Raw genomic sequence first — 20764 nt, forward strand, 5'->3', positions numbered from 1 at the left:
AAGAAGGAGGACCCAGGGAACTACAGGCCGGTCAGCCTCACCTCCATCCCGGGAAAGGTGATGGAGCAGCTTATCCTGGAGGCCATCATCAAGCAAGTGGAAGAAAAGAAGGTTGTCAGGAGTAGTCAGCATGGATTCACCAAGGGGAAATCATGCCTGACCAATCTGATAGCTTTCTATGATGACATGACTGGCTGGGTAGACGAAGGGAGAGCCGTGGATGTTATCTACCTTGACTTCAGCAAGGCTTTCGACACAGTCTCCCATGATATCCTCCTGGGGAAGCTGAGGAAGTGTGGTCTGGATGAGTGGTCGGTGAAGTGGATAGAGAACTGGCTGAATGGCAGAACTCAGAGGGTTGTCATCAGCGGCGCTGAGTCTAGTTGGAGGCTGGTGACAAGTGGTGTCCCTCAGGGGTCAGTACTGGGCCCAGTCTTGTTTAACTTCTTCATCAACGACCTGGATGAAGAGTTAGAATGTACCCTCAGCAAGTTTGCTGATGACACCAAACTGGGAGGTGTGGTAGATAACACCAGAAGGCTGTGCTGCCATTCAGCGTGACCTGGATAGGCTGGAAAGCTGGGCAGAGAGGAACCTGTTGAGGTTCAACAAGGGCAAGTGCAGGGTCCTGCACCTGGGGAGGAACAACCTCATGCACCAGTACAGGCTTGGGGTGGACCTGCTGGAGAGCAGCTCTGCGGAGAGGGACCTGGGTGTCCTGGTGGACGACAGGTTAACAATGAGCCAGCAGTGTGCCCTGGCTGCCAAGAAAGCCAATGGGATCCTGGGGTGCATCAAGAAGAGTGTGGCCAGCAGGACAAGGGAGGTTCTCCTTCCCCTCTACACTGCCCTGGTGAGGCCTCATCTGGAGTACTGTGTCCAGTTCTGGGCTCCCCAGTTCAAGAAGGATGAAGAGCTACTGGAGAGAGTCCAGCGGAGGGCTACAAGGATGGTGAGGGGACTGGAGCATCTCCACTACGAGGAGAGGTTGAGGGAACTGGGCTTCTTCAGCCTGAAGAAGAGAAGGCTGCGAGGGGACCTTATAAATGCCTACAAATATCTGAAGGGTGGGTGTCAGGAGGATGGGGCCAAGCTCTTTTCAGTAGTGCCCAGTGACAGGACAAGGGGCAATGGGCACAAACTGAGGCACAGGAAGTTCCGTCTGAACATGAGGAGGAACTTCTTCCCTCTGAGGGTGACGGAGCACTGGAACAGGCTGCCCAGGGAGGCTGTGGAGTCTCCTTTTCTGGAGATATTCAAGACCCGCCTGGACAAGATCCTGTGCAGCCTACTGTAGGTGACCCTGCTTCGGCAGGGGGGTTGGACTAGATGACCCCCAGAGGTCCCTTCCAACCCCTACTATTCTGTGATTCTGTGATTATGTGAATGTCTAGCTTCTTGGTGGTTAGAGATTGCTTCCAGTGAGAGCAGACTGTAAAGGCTCTTAAATGATCTAGGTTACCATACTATATAACTATTTTCCGAAGTGATGTAGGAATGCGGTCTTGGAATGTTGTTTGTTTCTGCTGTATACAGAGATGGTAAGAATTCCTGCTGTCGTTCCAGTTTATGGAAACACTTCAGTGAGTTAATATCAAATCTGCTGATGCGGGAACGAAAATCTAGTTTAAGACCACAAAAAACCCCCATGTTATGAAGTAGTGCTTTTTTTGAGGCGTATTGATAGGACCCAGATTTTTTTAGAGCAGCTTAATATTGTTTACTTGGTTAGAGAAGTGATTCTAAAATCTTAGGTTTTGTTCAGTTCTGTGCTTTAGTATGGAAAGCTAAGTATTGTGTGTAGCTTATAGCTGAAAAAGGAGGGGGGGGAGTTTGTTTCCTTTTTGTACCGGCTGAATCTTACTTTTCTGTCAAAGATGAAAGTGTCAGTACTAGCCTCTTAATGTGAGGTGCATTTTTTTTGGCTTTGATTTAGTCAGTATATCTGTTTTAACAGATCTTTTCTGGAAGCTGCTGGGGTATACTGGGGAAGGATCACTTTGCAACGGTCCTGTTCTGTATCCTTTTCCCCTGAGCAAGTGTAACAGGCCACTGGAAGGGATGCAGTGCTGAAGTACATGGAAGTGTGGCCTGATTCTGTGTACTTGATTTTTAAGTATTGGTAGAGGCTGTCTTGTCAGCTGTAGATCTTGTAAAAATGCAGTTACTTGAGTAGAACTTCTTTGTGTATAGACGTTAGACCTCAATTATTGTGAAATAAATATCATGGCACTTCTTATAGATGACATGGTGATGTCAGAGGGTGTGAAGGAGCGCTTGACTTCACTAGCTGAGGAGATAACAGACCTGGCTTCTCGCATCCCAAAGTCTTCTGGACAACTTCAAAATTTGCAGAGGTTAGTTTTTTGCTGGCCTGTCTCTGCCTGTAAGATCAGTGTTTTGTTCTTGATCCCTGAGATTCCATGCAACAGAATACATGTGTCTTAACAGCTGTCTGTTATCTGTGTATTCTTTTCCAAGAAAAGAAAGCATAGTATACTCGATGGGAAAAAATTGTCTTTGTGCATATGAATGTAGGTTTTCCTGGGTCCAGTTGCAATGGGTTTGACACTGAACTTTGCTGAATCTGTTTCTTCTTGCTGAAATGCACTACAAGACCTTCTTTCATAAATACTCAGGATTCTTGCATGACTACTAGAAATCTGAAGACTTGGTGCAAACATGGGGGCAATACCAAAACCAGTGTTTTCAGAGAGTCTTGATAGGTTTTCTTCGGTGTAAAGAAATTTAGTGTTCTTCTCACAGAAGTGGAATGCCAGTTGCATAGGAGTGAGACTTTATATGTGAAGTTTTGGACAAACTATCTGCAGAAACAGACTACTATAGAATCCTCAGTTCTGCTGGTGGCTAACATGTATGTAGTAACTGCCTTTATCATTTTGTTTAAACTTTCTTGTTTTACCCTCTAGGGCTGCAGAAATACTAGGTGACATATCGGAGAATGTAAATGCCTTAAGAAGCATGCTGTTTGGTTCGCATTCCCCTTCTGTACTGAAGAAGAGCTGTGGTGCAACTGCAGAAAATCTTGAAGCAGAGACAACAAATGTTGAAGCACAGAAAGTTGAAATGCTTGAAATTGCTAAAGAACTGGAAGGTGACTTCAACATCTGCTCTGATGCTACACTAGCTGGCCTCTGGGAGGGAGATGGTAATGAAGAAGAGGCGGAGAGAGGTAACATTGTGGAAGATGGGGCCACAGCAGCCAGCTCTAAGGACAAAGCAGATAAAGATGACTTCATGTCACTAGACATTACTGAGCAAGAACTTCAGATCTTGGAACGTGAGGCTGCAAAAGAATTGGTCAACGAAGCTGCGCCTGAGGTACTGAGAAAAGCCCTTGTTAATCATGGACGCTCAGCAGAGGAAGTGATCGCATCCTTAATTTCCCCCAAGATTTTAAAAAGTTCTATTCCTGAGAGAATATTAAGGTGGGCTGGACGAAGGGCTCACAGTCTGGAAAATATTTGTGCAGGTAGTTAAGCACTGAGCCGCTTTTTAGGCATGTGGTTGGAAGGATTAGTACTGAATACAGAAGTTCTAGATAGTCTGATTATTTTTACTTTCAGTTGCTAATATGTTATCAAAGAATTTCTTGCAGTATGGAGACAAATTCTGCACTTGAGCATCTCCAACTTGGTCATGAATAAAAAGCAGATCTTTTTCTAAGGGATCTGTAAATAGCAGTCCTTATAGTGAGTGCTGAATGTGGATTGATGCCTCTTAATTCAGATTGTAATTTCCTTATGTTCCCAGTGTTTCACACATCTGGTGATACTACTGTTTTTGTCTCAATACAGGGCCTTGTTATGTTCTAATATTTGTTTTGGGTATTTTTTTAATGGGCAGGTTTCAGAGCTGAATGTTGAGCTTAGTTATTTTTGGCAAGAAGTGCAAGCATACAGAAATGGTTTATGGTATGTATGGAAGGTTGAAAGATTGTGGGTAAAACAAATAACTTTGTTAAGAAGAAAACAATTTTTTTTTTGTAGGAGGCATGCTCCACAGATAATGAATTAAATATCTCCTGTGTCATTGAAAGTGATGAAGAACTGGAAATGGAGATGCTTAAAGTGAGTGCCTCAGGGTTTGTATTTTAATTTTTTTTGTAATGAGGATACTCTTGGGTCACAGTGGAGCATAGTGTAGTTGGTGGGGGGGAATATGAAAGAAAACAGTCTTGCGTACAGAAGACAGATGAATGTGTGGATACCTAATGAATTCAGTTTACTAGTGTTAATCTTCAATATTGCTTGCATCCTACTGCTTATTTACTATACCAGCTTGGACTACATCCACCCACTTAATGCATTTGTGTAGATTATCATTCATAAAGTGATCTGCTGTGAGTGTAATGCGCTCAAACCCATGCCCAAGAGATTGAGCTGACAGGGCGGTTTGTGCGCTGCAGGTGCTGCTATCCTGTGCTGTAGGTCAAATTGCTTTGTAGCCATGTTTTGCAGGCCTCTTCTAAATTGTTTTTACTGGTATAACTTCTGTTTCCTGAAAAGAAGATTTCCGTGTTAGGTCTAATTTTTCTTTACCCTGGCTTTTTCCCTGATCTCCCAGAGTGCTCTGTGTTTCGAGTCAAGTGACTGCACATTTCCACCAGAGAAGTCACAAGTGTTTTGTGTGCTTATACACGTATGAAGGTTAAGTGTGTTGCTTACAGCTAAGTAGGAAGCAAGAGTTCAAGGTCTAGGGCGGGGAAAACATTGAATTCTCTTTTAGGAAAGGACCAGGTCTCTTCTGGATCGTTCTTAGTGCTGCGTGTCAATCTTCTATAAGTGCAATTTTGGCCAAAAAGGCTAATATTAGTAGAAGGGTTTAGTTAGTGTTCCTCTGAGTACCATGTTTTGAAAACAATCAGTGTAACATTACATTGGGATCCTATCCTTTATGTTTGTTGTGACCAACCTGCTAAGTCACTTCTCAGTGAAATATGTGCCTTCATCTAGTTGAAAATAAAAAAAAACACCCAACAAAATGGTTCTATAGCAGATTTTAATCTCTTCAAAATGTCTAAGACCTTTTTGTAAAGAAGAAACAAAAGCCATTGTAATGGTACCCAGGAAATGGCTCTTGGAATTTGAATGCTACTGGTGATGTAGTCTGACCAATGTGCTCTCATTTGTGCTGTGTACCAATAGATCTAAATTATACCATAAGTAGATTAAAACTCATGTGTGCCGGTATCATATTACCTCAGACATGATATGTATCTAGCATTTCATGCTCAGAAATAACTTTTTCTCTTGATTTCTTAGTCTTTAGAAGGTGTACATGATTCTGAAGGAGTTGTAACTGAAAGAGAATCCAATAAAGCCAGGAAAACTCCTGATACAGAATTGAATGTTGCACCAGATGGTGAGGAAGATGAAGGCGTTGAGGAAGAAGAGGAGGAATGTTTGGGTATGTTTTAAATTATATTGCATGATTAAATACACTAATCCACCGTCTATAGAAGCAGATATGGAAGCACAGCAACATTTTGTGCTTGGTTTCTTAAAGCAGAAAGTTAAAGCTCCTCTGGGTTTTTTTAAGAGGTATTTGTCTGTGTGAAGATGAAAATTTAAAGGTGTCCTTGGCAAAACATAGTTGTCTCTTGCCATGATCAGTAGATGTTATCTATGCTTAATGGGAGTACAACTGATCTGGGGGTGTGGAGGTCATGCAGAATTGAGGGGACCTGTTTGGAACACAGCAGAGGGGAAGATGGTACCTCCACTACATGCTTTTGTTCTGCGGTCCCACTACTGCTGTGTCATCGTAGTATTCTTGGGAAATTCCGGCTTGGGGGTGATCTTGACCTAATGCTTTGGAGCTCTGCCTGTGGAGACAAATCAAATGGGGGGGGGAAAAAGGCTCTGATGTGAGGTGAAATACAGCTTGGCTTGTTTAGACCGCCACTGTGTGAATGCTTCCCTCCCGGTTGTGTAAGTTAGACAGTGGACCTTGTCGCTGCGAGTAAAAGCATCAGCTGGGAGAAGAGCCGCTGGCTTCTTCCAAGCAGAATGTGGGCTGCTAGATGGGGATGGATGAGTTAATTGTTTTTGTTCAGTTCGTCTCTCTAAACAGTAGCTGGGCAAGGTGTTACAGGGAATGTGTGCTTGCCCAACAGATGAAAAGTAGGTAGAAGTGTCTTTCTACAGCTGAATGTGAATTGTAAATTTCAACAAAGATCTTGCTGTGAATACTGAAGAAACATATTCAAGATCAGGATCCTCTTGTTTGGTCCATCATTTTTGGACCCTGACTTTGTTAGCAAATTGCAGTGTTGGGTATTAATTAATGCATCTTCAGTAGGGTCTTTAAAGGCATACCTAGTAAAACATCTATAGTACCTCATCTGAACATGTTCCAAATAGCATAGCTGTGCATTACAGTACATGTTGTTTTATTTGCTCATTAATCAAGCCATATGTTCTCTTACTCATGCAGGGTCTCTGAGGAACCTGTTTGCTTTTTCAAACCTTTATTCTAGCCTGTAAATATCTTTAGTTTGTCTCTCTTCACTGGTGTTGCTCAAATCCTAGGCCTTGGGCATCACTAACTGTGAGCAGACTGTTTGTCAAGACAGTGCTTCATCTTTTTAAAATTTAATTGCAGATGAGGGTTTTTTTCTCCTCTTTCCCTCTAAAGATCCATTACTGCAAGTACCTAGTGAAAGCCACATCACATGTCTGAAAACATATTTTGGGCATTCTTCTTTTAAACCGTAAGTATGTTTTCTCTTAAAATGTATGCTCTAGGGTTAATTTTCTTTCCCTTCTTTCTACTCAGATAATCTTTTTTATTACTACTTGCTTTTAAAACCGCTAACAAACTAGGACCTATGCAAACTCCTTAGGAAAAGAAAAGCAGCCTTTGCCACAAGAAGATGTCAAATAAATTTTACGGAGTGTTAACTACAGTACTGTACTCTCAGTAGAGGATGAGTTTCTTGACTCTTGTGGTGATATGCCATCATCATATGTCCTGTGATAGAAACTTAATTGTATCAGGTCTAGTTCAGGTGTTTTAAACTGCAAGCAACAAACTGCACAGATGTTATTCCCTGTATGATAAACTTCCCTCATCTTCTTATGCTTTATGTGGCTCTAAGGAGGGACAGGTTTCTGTTCATCTAATGTGACATAATCTCAGTGCAGCATGTGCTTATGTACTCAAGCATTGCTGTTACTGTTCTTAAGTTCGATGGGAATGGGATAAAATCTTCCTATATGACTGGTGATGGAATGCCTTCTCAGCCAGACATGGCCTAAGAGCAACATTTGTGGGGGAAGCTGTTTTACTCAGTTAAATTATTTGGTAAACTTTTAGAAGTGGGGTGGGGAGGGATTTTTTTGATTGACCGCAGTTTGTACACTCGCGAGACCACAAAAGGATGGAAAACCGGTCGGCAAAATCAAGATCCTGTTTAGAATCTGTTGCTTTTAAGATAACTGTAGTTTTCACAGTGTTTGTGGATCAGTTATTAATGTATGAGAGACATGGTACGTTTGGTGATCCTCTGTGAATATCTGCATCAAATGCTGTTTGTCTTAGTCCTGTTAGACATCCCTAGTTTAACACTGGTGGGACTACCTGCAATAGCTGGAGTGTTGGAATGGTTGCAGTGTGTGAAGACAGCACTCTAAGGCAGCCAGAATGGTTTCTTTAACCTGAAATTCAACTGAATACCTAGCTTCACAAAATTTACGTGTAAAGTTTGGTGGCAAAAATAAAATTTTACCCTTCGCTTCATTTAAAGGGTCCAGTGGAAAGTGATCAATTCTGTTTTAGAAGACAGAAGAGATAATCTTGTTGTCATGGCAACTGGTAAGCTACCTTTACATCCTAAGAAGCAGCAAAATATCTTTTGGGGGAGAATAGGACTCAGACTTGGCAACTGTCCATGTGGGTCATATGAGCAGGGTGTCCTGATTGAGACTGTGAGTCAGCTGTGCTGGCTACTTGTTTTCCTGTCCTAGCCTTTGTCACTGACCTTGGTGTAGAGAGGGGTATTGAATGGATGCTGACCATATTTGTTGTGTGTCTTTGTTCCTTTACTAACAGAACAAATATCACTTACCCTTTTTTAGGGCTCAACAAGGTGTTAGAATTGTCTTATGTAGCTGTATTTTGTAGCTGCATAAAAAGCGTGATGTTTCACTTACGCCTTTTTTTCTTTAAGGCTATGGAAAAAGCTTGTGCTACCAGTTTCCTCCTGTTTACACTGGATATACAGGAATTGTCATCTGTCCTCTTATCTCCTTGATGGAGGACCAGGTGCTGCAGCTCACGTAAGTAAAGTGGTAACAAGCTGCTGCTGTATCGCCTGTGGAAACCTGTGGATTCTGCTTGTGGTATTTCTTGGTATTTAAGGTTGCAGCTTTGTACAGAAGCTGTTTGTGTGTCAGCTGTAAAGTGTATGTTTCTTGAGGAGCACATGCAAAGTGTGTAAATAGTCTAACATCACTGGATTTGCCAATTATGTGAACTGTAGGCTGAATTTGCAAAAGTTTTATGCTGGTGGGGGCTTCCTGAAGGTGGATCCTTCTCAAATATTTCTGGATTCACAGACCCTTTTTGTGCACACCAAACTGATGGAGGAGCTTCACAGACTGTTTCGACCTGTGAGAGTTATGTCAAAATCTGGTAGGACTTCCTTTGGGTCTGTGAAAAGTGAAGAGGCCAGGTGTTAGGAAATCTACTACACTGCCTATCTTAAAGACTGTGCCATAACTTTGATCTGAGTGGCCTGCAGCTTCCAGCTGTATGTTGTTCAGATGACCTGTTTAAAAGGTCTGATGGGGGAACTAGTGGGTGACAGTAGTCACTCTTACATGAGCGGTAATAGGGGTTGTCAAGATAAAAATCTTTTTTATATTAATACCTGATAATGCTTTCTCTACATTGACTTGCTTTCTGTTATAACAGCTATTCACTTCTTGCACTCTTTCGTTTAAGCTGTGGGAAGTGTGCTGAGTTGTCTAGTTCATTCCTGTTTTGTCCAATTTAGAAGAGGTCTTTTGTGAAAGAGGGGATATGAAGGTTTATTTGAAGTAAGCAACATCAACTATATGTGGTATTTTCTGCAGCACATGACGACTGTGTGCAGATGAATGGCTGGACAGCCTAAGCTGGCTCTATAGCCAGCTTCTAGACTGACTATTAATCAGCAGGGTGTCTATATGTATTCAGCTGCTGCTTTGGCTTTTGTACTGTTTCCCTCGGTGGAAAGGGTTTATTCACTAGTTTCGCAGTGGGTCATTCGTTTTGAAGGCTGAGGAGACTGAATTTCTACAACCTAATGCAGTTCAGTAATTTGTCTATCAGTCTGGGTGCAGTTCTGCCAAGGATTGAAACAGAGGAGTGAGGGGGGAGAAGCTATTGAAACAAAGGTCTGTAATAAAATGCAGTAAATCACCAAGTTAAGAGGACAGGGGTGTGGCGAGGTCCTGAAAGATGTCAGATATGAAGTGGCTGAGCTGGTAAGTGTGAAGTATTGAATCTGTCATTAAAAAGCAGCCACCTGATTTGAAAATTAGCAGGTGCAGCACCAGTAGCTCACAAAAGACGGAAAGGTGAGGTAAAAAATTGCAAACTAGCAAAGCTTGTGTCCAAATGTGATGAACTGCATAAGATAATAGCTAAAGAAAATATACTTACTGTATTTTCTGCTTTTGGATGTTTTATTGGTAAACGTAGCTCTCGTGCAAGGAAAATGGTTTTCATTTCTCCAATTCCGTATTGCACTAATGAAGTGTGTGTTGTGGGGGACATCTGGAGGGCAAGTGGAAAAGCATTTGGGTGGCAGGAATAGTCACTGACCATTCTTACTTTTTCAAGAGATTTTTCCCACAGAGATCCTTGGAAGAAAGTAGTCTCTGACCACACAGCTTGAACTTCCTTTACTGGTATAGGCTGAAAGCTAAGGCAAAAAGCATTGAGAGTAAATCTGTTCATGACTCTGCTTTTTATTTCTGTAGAATGTCAGAGATTCCAGCTTGCTTGCTTGGTTCGGCTCAGTCAAGAAACATCAAAGAATGCATCAAGGCGTAAGTCTTAGATAAGCTTTCTGGGACTGCAGGTTCGGAGCTAGATGTATTTGAGAGGTAGGGTGTCTCCCTGATCTGTCAGTGAAGAAACTCTTGATTCTGGCTCAGATCTAGAACCTGGCAGTCGGTGATACTACTTGCATTCACGCAGGCTGAGTGTGTGGGAGGCTGTAGCCACCCTCTTGTGCCCTCTGGCTGGGGAAATGGGGCTTGTTGACTCAGCTTTATGGTGTGATTTATACATGATTTTACACAAGTTTTAGACCTATACTTGTCACAGTCATCACAACAGTCCTTTCTTGTCCTAAAGGCGGTAAATCTCTCTGCTGTGTTTCCTTTTCCTGTAATGCTGTGTACTGTCTCACTTTCTTGCTATTCTGGAATGCCTTCTGTGGTCTTTACTTCCTTCCTCTTGTTCCCTGTCCAGAAGTCTGTACTTGTTCTCATTTACATCTTCTAGACAATATTGGTTTTGTTTCATTTGGTTGAGTTGTCAGGGGTTTTCCTTCTGTGACAATATATTATTTTCTTGATGTTTCAGAGGTCAGTACAGAGTCATATATATGACTCCAGAGTTTTGTTCGGGGAACTTGGAGTTACTCCAGGATCTTGACCAAACTATTGGTAAGTTGTGACGAAGTCTTACCACTAGTGAACTCAGAGGCTAGTGCAGTGGCTGCCAGTAAATGGTGTCAGAAGATTCTGTTACTGATTGTAAAACATATGCGAGTATTGTGTTTAGCGTGGTCTTGCAGTGGGAATGTTAGACAAGTTACTAGGAACAGAGGTGCTGAAACACTGATCTTCGAGTCACAGGAGGTGGTGTGTGTATCACGAAATATTTTAGCCTTTCAAGTATTCTAATCTCTGATCTCTCCCGGAATGTAACAATTAAATAGTGTTTTGAAACACTATAGTGCATCTTAAACATCCTCTTTTCATCAAAGATGATGCAGCTGGTGTATCTCCCATAGGGTAAATTTAAGGCACATAAACTCCCAAGAATCTTCTTCATGCAAGAACTGAGTTTCTAGTGCTGTAGGCAGGGAGGACTATCTAGGAGAAGAGGAGCCATCTGAATTTCTGGAGTTATGAGAAGCTGTATGCTTGGCCTCTCTGACGCTAGGGTGCTTTGAACATGCAGAGTAGAAGGGGTATCAGTACTTGAGATGTTTTCACTGATTTGCAAAATGTAAGGTTATTTTCCAGGGGTGTCTTGAACCCCTCTCCCTTCATTCTTCTGGACTTTCACTTCAGTGCAGACCTGAGACACTCAGGCTTTGTCTTACAATTCAGAAAGTAAAACTAATTACATCTGTAATCAGCATTCATGATTATTATTAAGAAAGTCTGGGAAGGGAGGGGTGGGAAGAGGTCTTGTCAGAGGTAGCTCAAGAGTTTGACCCGTTGTGAGGGATGTTGGAGACTTGGAGCTCAAAGAAAGAAACAAAGATGGGGGGGAGTCTCTAAAAGCTCTTCGGCCTTTTTAAGAAAGAGGCTATTTTAAAAATGTGCTTGGGGAGGCAGTACAGCAGAAGGCATCCTAGAAACAAAAATTTAAGGAGACTGCTGGCTTCTTGTGAAAGCTTGAAATTCAGCAGAATGGAGTATCTGTATTTTGCAACCTCCCACACTGGTTTGTTTGTCTTGTTAATGTGTCCATGCTGTGGTTTTGTTCCCACCAGGTATTACCCTCATAGCTGTTGATGAAGCTCATTGCATTTCTGAGTGGGGCCATGACTTCAGAAATTCCTTTAGAAGTTTAGGCTTATTAAAGAAGGCTCTGCCATCGGTGAGGTTTTGATATGTTTTATTTCTAGTGTAAGAGAAGGATACTATCTCATTTTATATAATAGTTTGAAATATCAGTCTTTTGGTGTTGCTCTTTGGGTATACTTACCATGCTGTTTTGGAGTTTATGCAGTCCCTGTCAGTGATTGCACTTTGTGGGTTGTTTGCAAATGCTTAAATGAAGGATATTTTGAACCTGGGCTACTATAAACTTCTGAAGGTTAAATTACTTTGGATCCCTGTGCTGTACAAGGTGATATCCCTAAACTTCTGGTTTAATACTGAGGGATTTTTTTTTTTGAACTGGCTGGTTGAGTGCAAGAGCAAGCAGCTATGATTTCTGGATGCTCCTCAAGCATTTATCACATAAGCTCAAAAACTTAGACCTGGACTTTATATGCCGCTCGTGGAAGTTTCGTCCCATGTTCCCTAAATTTAGCCAACCACATCAGAGAATTGCTGTAGACTCACTGAAGCTGTAACTAAAAAAAGCACGCATTCAGAATAAACCCTTGTATTTCAATAGTGTTCTGTCCCTGTTTGTTCTCCTGAACAGTGTAGACTAATGCTCTAGGAAGCTAAATATTAACTATGTTTTTCAAATAGCTGAGCTGATCCAGTGATGGTAAGCAGATTAAAGTGCCTGTTTACATGCTGCTTCAGTTTTGACTCAGACTTTTTTGATTAAAAAATATTGAGAGCTCTCGGACTTTTTCTTCTATTTTTTTCATTGCAGGTTCCCATTGTTGCTTTAACTGCAACTGCAAGTCCATCCATTAGAAAGGACATAGTGAATTGTCTGAACCTGAAGAATCCCCAGGTCACGTGTACTAGTTTTGACAGACCTAACCTGTACTTAGAAGTTGGACGACAAAGTGGAAATATCCTTAGGGATTTGAAGCAGTTCCTTACTAGGAAAGGAAGGTAAGGATTTAAGCCTGTTCTTGTTGATCCTTCAGACTTTAGTATTTTGGAGTTTCAGTAGTGTACTAAGAATTGGTAGCAGTCGTAAACTGAGTTTGTAAGGAAGAGCCCAGGCTCTTCCTTTGTAGCTTGACTTCGATATCATGCTACTCGCTTGTGGTGTTGTGCCCACCCCTCTCCCATCCAATTTAAAAAAAGACTTTTGAGACAAGGAGCGATGGACTCCCACTGTTTGCCCAGCGTTGACTTAAGGATCTTCAGGATCATCTGGTCCTCGGAGAACCTGCTGACACTGTAGCAATTTGAGTGATTATGACGGATTAGCTGGTAGGTAACTTTCCAAACACTATTGTACAAAATGTGAGTTTGTTATAAATCTGTGGTAAGATTATTTTTTCGATAAAGCTAATCTGAGCAGAAGAATTGTAGTCCTTTTCTGTTAGCAGAGCCAGTGGTGTACCTATTCTGGTCCTGTTCTCCTTGTCACAAGCTAGTGTGCGTGCCTCTACAGTGCCTCTACAGCAATATAAATGAATTTCTGATTGCTTATTTGTTCCTCATTACATAAATGTGGACCTTTCAAAAGTGACAGCTGTAAAAGCGTATTTCCTGATGACTGTAGGGAAATAGGGAAGCCTTGTCTGGTGGCTTCTGCAGAGACCAAAGTCTCTTGTGTTTTGCAAAATAAATTTAAGAGCACCAAATAACTTCCATTTTTCCAAAGGGGAGACAATTTGTGTAGAAGTGGACTAGTTAAAATCTGTTTCAATTTCTAAATCCAAGAAGTGAATGTCTGGAAAAGCTACATTGCTTTTTAAACTAGGTTCAGTTGAACTAGGTTCACTCTTTGCAGAAGAGTGGCGGCTTCTGTTCTGTGTCTTTACATGTTGCTATTATTTTATAGCAGTTCTGAATATGAGTTTGAAGGCCCCACTATCATCTACTGCCCTTCAAGAAAGGCCACCGAACAAGTTGTGTCTGAACTGATTAAACTCAGTGTGGCCTGTGGTGCATACCATGCTGGTCTGGGGATCAAACAAAGGAGAGACACCCATCACCAGTTCATGAGGGATGAAATTCAGGTATGTAGGAAACTCAGTCCACTTGTTCCTATTTGTAATTGCAGAGTTTCTGGTAGAGGAAAGAATTTGAGAATATTAGCATGTATTTCAAATTTACCGTGTCTCATTCTGGGCAAGAAATAGCTGTTCTATGCTGACAGTAATAGGATTGCTGGCTTATGTTTCATACTCCTTTAAGTCTCTTAAAAATGCATAGCTTCTGAGGAAATTGGTGGTAGCTGGAACAATACCCTCTACAGTTTAGAGCTGTATTCCTCCTCTTGCAGCTAAGCAGGCAAAGAGTTATCCTGGGACTTCTTGTGTCATCTTGTGTTCCTCTTCACAATAGGTTTTGTGCCTTTTGTTTGAGAAACTGCTTGAAAACAGTGTAGCATTTGCCACAACACATCACTCATGTTTATAATCATATGCTCGTTCTCTGACCAAAATCAGACAGAGCAACAGTACTGTGCAAGTCAAGTGTGAGTTTGAAGCCATTGTAATTTGGGCTGAATTTTTGAGTCTGTAGCATAAAGTTGTCACTAAGTGTGTAAGCATTAATCCAGGCATAGTCTTGATACTCATTTCAAAACACTCAGCACGTGGCTCCTGTTTTGTAGTGTGTTGTGGCTACAGTGGCATTTGGAATGGGCATCAATAAAGCAGATATCCGGATGGTTATTCATTATGGTGCCCCTAAGGAAATGGAATCCTATTATCAAGAAATTGGGAGAGCTGGTCGTGATGGGCTTCCTGCTTCTTGCCATGTCTTGTGGACTGGAGCAGACTTGGCTTTTAACAGGTAAATGGCTGAAGACAACTGCTTTGACGTGGGTAGCCCAAATGTACCAAAAGAGGACCAGGGTGGGTTTGGTTGAAAATGTGATAAATTTGTCAGAATGGTTCCAAGTCCTTTCCTGCATACATGCAGTACCCCTTAATAGTGCTGATGGTGTAGAATCACTTTTTTTGTCTCTATTATTTATATGTCTAAATAGAGAAATGCAAATTTTTCTTTCTGGGTGGAAGGGTCCTAGTTGTAGAGGTCTCCTGTTAACTTGATACCTAGCTGGTGTAGAACCATAGAAATATCTGAACTCCGTCATTTGAACTTGTCAGCAGTCTGCCAGAGTCTGTGAAACCATACACTTCCCTGCTCTTTTTCCAGGCAGAAACTTGCATAGCTTAACTTTGAGCTGGAATGGTGTAGCTGTGTTGAAGTGGTGCCCAGCACCTGCAGTACTGGCTTGTTTTCCATGCAGTGTGGTGCAAATGCTCGCTCAGGCTTGGCTCATGCAGCAGCTCAGAGGATGGGCAGAGCGAGCGTTCCATATGCCTATCAAGTACTCCCATGCTATTGTCTCGGTTGGACGCTTCCAGTGATTACTACAAGGGATGTTAAATTAGGCAACAGGTAGATGTGTCCTAATGTGCCACCTCTGAGTTTCTTGAAAGAAGCGTGGTGAAATCCTAGCATATTTTGTGATCTGACAGAGGCATTGATGAGAACTTGCTGGAGTTCGGAAAACTAGAGTGTGAGAGAAATTGCCCTCTGTCAACGCCCTCTGCCCTCTCCTTCCTCTTCTGTGCTTTTTGGCATGGATTTCTGAAGCTTACTAGCCTTTGGGGTTGGAAGAAGCTCTCTGTATCTCTTTCAGCCCTGTTTAGAATAATCACCATATTTAGAAGAACATGAATAAGGTGCTCTTCTGAGTATGATCAAGACTGTACAGAAACAGGCAGGCAGTTTGGGACTGGTTTTAGTAGGACTTTTTTTCTAGCTGTTCCTGTTGAATTTGACTGAGATAGTTGTCTGGCATATTTCACTTGTAGTGTGGGACAGGGGAATGGTGGTCAGTATTTAAGGCTCTTCATTTCACCTTTTGACTAACAGACATCTTCTAAGTGAAATACGCAATGAAAAGTTCCGGCTGTACAAACTCAAGATGTTGGAAAAAATAGAGAAGTACCTTGTGTCAAATAGCTGCAGGAGGAAGTGAGTACTGGAATCTATTTAATGCTTTGTCATTTCAGTCAGCTTTGGTAAGAGCCATTGCAACTTGGTCACAGCTGGAGGCTGTAACCAGAGGGCATCTTACACTCACAATGTGTTCTGCGAACATGTTGTATATTAAAAAGCAGTATCAAAAAATACAGCATTCAGCATATTTATACGTATACATAAAGTGTTTCTTTATTTACTTCTCAAGAAAAACCACTTTTTCTTTAGAGGAATCAATGCCAAATAATTGGCTCCCCAGTGAATTAATTAATGATGCTGATTTCAACTCTATTTTCTGCAATAAATTTAATGTGTAAATTCTTAGTCTTTTTTATTTTATTCCCTACATTCCCTTGGGTAGAATAATCCTGTCTCATTTTGAAGACAAACAACTCCGAAAGGTTTCCTCTGGCATTATGGGCACAGAAGAATGCTGTGATAATTGCAGGTCCAGGTAAGCTTTCTTCCCTGAAGATGGATACAAGGGGTTATGTTCTCCCAGGCTGCCTTAAGTTGATTCTTCTAGATAATTTGCCTCGTATGCATCTGATTTTGCAGATGTTCATCCTGAAGCTTATCTTGGAACAGCTGTCTCTGACCTTCTCCTAAATAGTTGAGCAAGCCATGAGGCAGCTTGTAAGCTCTAAGTTAAGCTGTGGGAAAGCCTCTAAGCAAAGTATGGTCACAGTTCCTAAAAGGGTTTAGAGCAATGCTCTTAGGCTGTGAAATACACTTTTGTTCATCAGTTTAAGTCCTGTTAGGTAATTAATCCCAAAAGAAAACACTTGCAAGTGGAGTGCGATAACATGTGTCTAAGGTTAAATTGCCCGAGTGTTAAGGGAGCCGTTCTCCTGTTACAGCGAGTGCTGACATAGTTCTTTCTAGTATTGCTAATAATCTCACAGCAGTGCTGAAGGGAAGCCAGGGGGTCAGTAGTCACACAGGTATGAGCAGAAACACCTTCTTCAGTTTCTCCTGTGTGTACACACACACTTTCCCTGAAGCTATAATAAAGGATTCCTTGTTCTTGCTGGTAGGCTGATGGTTCCTGATCAGAGGCAAGGTGTTACGCTGTGTTGACTTCTGGAAAAATGTTATCAATTCAGCTACACTTCCTCTGTTTCCTGTATGCTCAAAGATTAAGAAAGAATTTGAGAGATCATAATGTCAGTTTTCACAGTGATGTTGCTGTGCCAGTAAATGTCCACATAGTGAATTTGTGTTGCAGAACTGAAATCACTTGAAATAGATTGTTGTCCTTTTTTTTTCTCTTCTTTAGAAGTGGTTTGTGCTAATTCTTGAATGGGTGTTTCCAGTCAGTAATAAATGCACTAACAAACCCTAGAAAATCTTTAATGGGGTTGCTCTTTCTTTCTGTGTTTTTCCCCTTTGTGTTATTAAAAAAAGACAAAAAAACCTGTTTGCTATTAGGTGCAATTAAAGAAATGTCTTGTATGCCTAAAACAATCCAAATACTCAAATACTAAATTCAGAAGACTGCTGAGACAATGTTGTTCTGTCTCAAGTACTACGAAGAATTGTTGGATTGGGCAGCTGTCTTAACCACAAGTGATTTAGTCTTTTGCTTGGTCTAATGATTCAGTCCTAGTTCCTTATGCGTAAACAAGTTTAATTGTGTATATTAATATAACTTGAAGTTATCACTTGATATGCAATATGTGAAAGAAAGGTGGAGGACTTGTATGTGTGCTAAACTTGCTTTTCTGTGTGCATTTCAGAGCCTCTTATTTTGCAGTCTCCAGTGACTCAGAAGGTGGTTTACAGGACTTTGGGAAGCAAGCGTATCAGCTGCTGTCTGCAGTGAACGCACTGGAAGAGAAGTTTGGAATTAGAGTTCCCATTCTGTTTCTCCGAGGGTCTGTAAGTGATAGCAAAAATCCTTGCATGTGTTCTGAGAGCGGAGGGACTGTCAGTGTCCCTCTTTGCTGATATACCAAACAATGCGTTGGTGTATATGTACGCATATAAATGTGTGTACACGCATATGTGTTTAGTACCTTTTTCTTGGAGAGCTGGATATCTGTAGAAAGAGATAGTCCAGACTTTCTGAAGCTGCTCAGTAGCACTTCCCATGCAGCAAACTAGATTGTCTTTAAGGGAACAGCCGTAAAAATAGTGGATCTCCTAAGTGTGTTGTACTTTAATTTTGTACACGTACAGTAAAGGAACAGTTTCTGCCTCCAAGCTCTTGCCACCTTAGTTCTGTTTTTCTTAACTGTCTATGACCCAAGAGTTCAGCTTAGAAATTGTACCTGTTATTTGCCTTGTGTGGAGCTGTCCCATATTTTGTGGATTGTTTTAGATTGGTTATTGACAATGATCTGTTAAATACACAAACGCAAGCCTGAGTATTGGCAGCGGTTTTGAAGCTCTGCCTGTAAGTCTTGAGCTATTGTTTTCTGTATGGTGAGTCTGATGTTTTTGTAGAGACAGTTAACTGTGGAATTTTTTTTTCCGTGAAGATGCATGATTTCTGTTATCCTGAAAGGAGTACTCATTTTAGAATGAAGAATAAACACATCTTTGGTAATCAGTTGGTTTATGTTTGAATAAAGCAAAAGATGGCTTGTGTTCTAGCTTTGTACTGCTGACTGACTGAGAGTAGTGAGATGGGAAGTAGAATACTAGAATGAATGTAGATGATTTCTATATACCTTTATTTACAATGTTTTTTAAATACTAGGCAAGAAACTCAAGAAATAAAATATGAGAGTAAGAACAAAATTGCTTTTTATGTTCACAAGTGGAGAAAGAAAAAATCACCTGTAGGACTTGATTAAACTGGGTGAATGATGCCCCTCTTTTTTCCTTTTCATAAGAAAGTTGAGCTGCTAATTGTCACACAGGTGTGTCTAGGGGAAAAATACTCTGTTGCAGATTTTAATGTAGTCTTGATTTTTAATTTGTTAGACATTAGTGTGAAAAGTGAACATGATGCCAAATTTGGCACTGCAAGTACAGAATAACCTTTTACTGCCTACAAGAATACCCTTCTCTGGGCTCACGTAACTTTAGAAGAAAATTTCTTTGTTGCATCAATGTATGCTCTAGAATGGATGTATGAAATAATCTATATCACTGCAAGTTTACATGCTATATCTGTCTGAGGCCGACTGGTACATTGCTTTAAAAGGTTTTGTATAGTTTATGGAGAATTCATGCTTTTTTTGAGTTGGTGATATCTTTCTGTAAAGCCCAGGTGGCCTCCAACAGGCTTTGAGTGGACCACAAGGGACACCATGTTCCATTCGATTTGAAAGCTGAGTCAGACCATGAAAGCAAACAAGGTCCTCAGGGGAACTTTGTATTAGAGCTGCATTGGCAGAAATACCAACCCTGCTAAACAAAGAAAAATATGTGACTCCTAAGGTCTCTTTTATCAGCAAACAGGGGAATTTGAAGCTATTTCAGCGATTATTTTATTGTTATTAGTAGTCAGTGACTGGTTATGAGTGGCTTTTAGTAGTACCTCTAGCATTTAATAATTTGTATGAAGCTGAAATTGCTCTTTTTGGCTTCTGTTGGTTAGTCCTATGCCAAGCTTAATTGACAATGCTTAGCCCAAACATGGACACTAAGTTTACTGTTTTGCATCTTACTCCATTTATAGTTATTTCCGTTGTTGAATTCTTTTCTCCAAGTCAAAAACCATGCTCTGAAAATGTGTAACTGCTGGAGTAATTAATGTAACTGGCATAACAAAGTTTAGGAATGTAGCCACACTAAAGTAATGTGTGTTAATGTGTGTTAAAAGTTGAATGAGAGCTCTCTAGAAGAGAGGACATGGGACTTGGCGCTTTCTCTTCGCCTACTGAATAGGTGACTCACTTGTGTTCACCATCAGGACTCAGTGCCATGGTTCCACCTGGCAGCAAGCAAAGTCCCTCTTCCCTGCAGGGTTGGTCATGCCCCCCTGCTCTTTTACCACCACCCCCTCTTGTGGGATGTTCTTATCTAACCAGCATCAGATACGTGTATATATACACACACTTTCTGGAGGATATGGTTGGCATATACATGCAGATGTGCATCTATAAAAAAAATCACTTGTTCGATCATGTAGTTTTCACAGTGGAGAAGGATTCAGTAAGTCTACAAATAACAGGGTCTGAAGCCTGCCTTCCTGTTGATTTCATATGCTTGCAATAGATTGAAACCTCTTTCTGCCTGAGACACTTCTACCTACTGATGCTTGATCCCCTGTTACTTCCCTGTTTCAGAAAAGTTCCTAACTTTTCAGAGTCATGATAAGAGTTTCCACTCTTGTGAAAGTGGCTTTGGCCTATTGCCATCCATTTGGGCCCTGAGTTCGGGGGGGTGACAACCCATCAGATGGGAGCTAATCAGCTTTTTTAGAGTCTGAACCATGGGTAAGACATAAGTAAATTAACAACTTTAAAACAAAATAAAGAACAAACAAAACCCACTTTGCAACAAAGGCTGGAGAAGGGAGGGGTAGAGCAGACATCTAGTGAGCTTGCTTCTGGTGGTGTATCCTGTTCTGGGATTTAAACATGACTTGTCAATTTTTACTTCTGTAGGCTCTTTAATTAAAAAAAAAAAAAACCAAAACCAAAACACTTAACTGCTTCTGTTTTGAACTCATGCAATGTAAGATTGATCTGGACCAGCTGAATACAGACTGCACTACATGACTTTCTTTGTTCACTGCTGTGGACACATAGGAAAGGAGATGTTTCAACGGTTCTGTGATCTAAGTATAGGTTTTTCTGGGTTCCTACTACAAAACAAAGTCATGATCTTGTCACAGCCTTAGCAGAAAGCACAGGAGTGGTTTAGGTTAGTAGAGGTGAAACTGCTCTTCAGGTGACGAACAAGGCAATAGGCATGGTTTATGCTCTTACTGATGTGCTGTAGGTGTGGTTATTGTGATGGAGATTATA

General features: G+C 41.2%; 1 protein-coding gene across 12 annotated transcripts in view; it reads left to right on the top strand.

Moving 5' to 3' along the window:
* Positions 1 to 20764, top strand: part of WRN (WRN RecQ like helicase) — a 47557-nt gene that overhangs the window by 12745 nt on the left and 14048 nt on the right. For 9 of the 12 annotated variants that reach the window (XM_075420839.1, XM_075420838.1, XM_075420843.1 and 6 more), the window contains 16 exons: positions 2243 to 2357; positions 2931 to 3342; positions 4011 to 4091; positions 5286 to 5430; positions 6628 to 6736; positions 7772 to 7839; positions 8195 to 8303; positions 9993 to 10061; positions 10603 to 10685; positions 11747 to 11853; positions 12589 to 12776; positions 13681 to 13858; positions 14458 to 14639; positions 15732 to 15833; positions 16201 to 16293; positions 17579 to 17720. In XM_075420839.1, coding sequence (XP_075276954.1) covers positions 2243 to 2357; positions 2931 to 3342; positions 4011 to 4091; positions 5286 to 5430; positions 6628 to 6736; positions 7772 to 7839; positions 8195 to 8303; positions 9993 to 10061; positions 10603 to 10685; positions 11747 to 11853; positions 12589 to 12776; positions 13681 to 13858; positions 14458 to 14639; positions 15732 to 15833; positions 16201 to 16293; positions 17579 to 17720 — 2183 coding nt within the window. The remainder of the gene's footprint in view (positions 1 to 2242; positions 2358 to 2930; positions 3343 to 4010; positions 4092 to 5285; positions 5431 to 6627; positions 6737 to 7771; positions 7840 to 8194; positions 8304 to 9992; positions 10062 to 10602; positions 10686 to 11746; positions 11854 to 12588; positions 12777 to 13680; positions 13859 to 14457; positions 14640 to 15731; positions 15834 to 16200; positions 16294 to 17578; positions 17721 to 20764) is intronic. The other 3 variants (XM_009935469.2, XM_075420848.1, XM_075420841.1) reach the window with 2 other exon arrangements.

Source organism: Opisthocomus hoazin, chromosome 5 (assembly GCF_030867145.1).
Source record: "Opisthocomus hoazin isolate bOpiHoa1 chromosome 5, bOpiHoa1.hap1, whole genome shotgun sequence".
NCBI lineage: Eukaryota > Metazoa > Chordata > Aves > Opisthocomiformes > Opisthocomidae > Opisthocomus > Opisthocomus hoazin.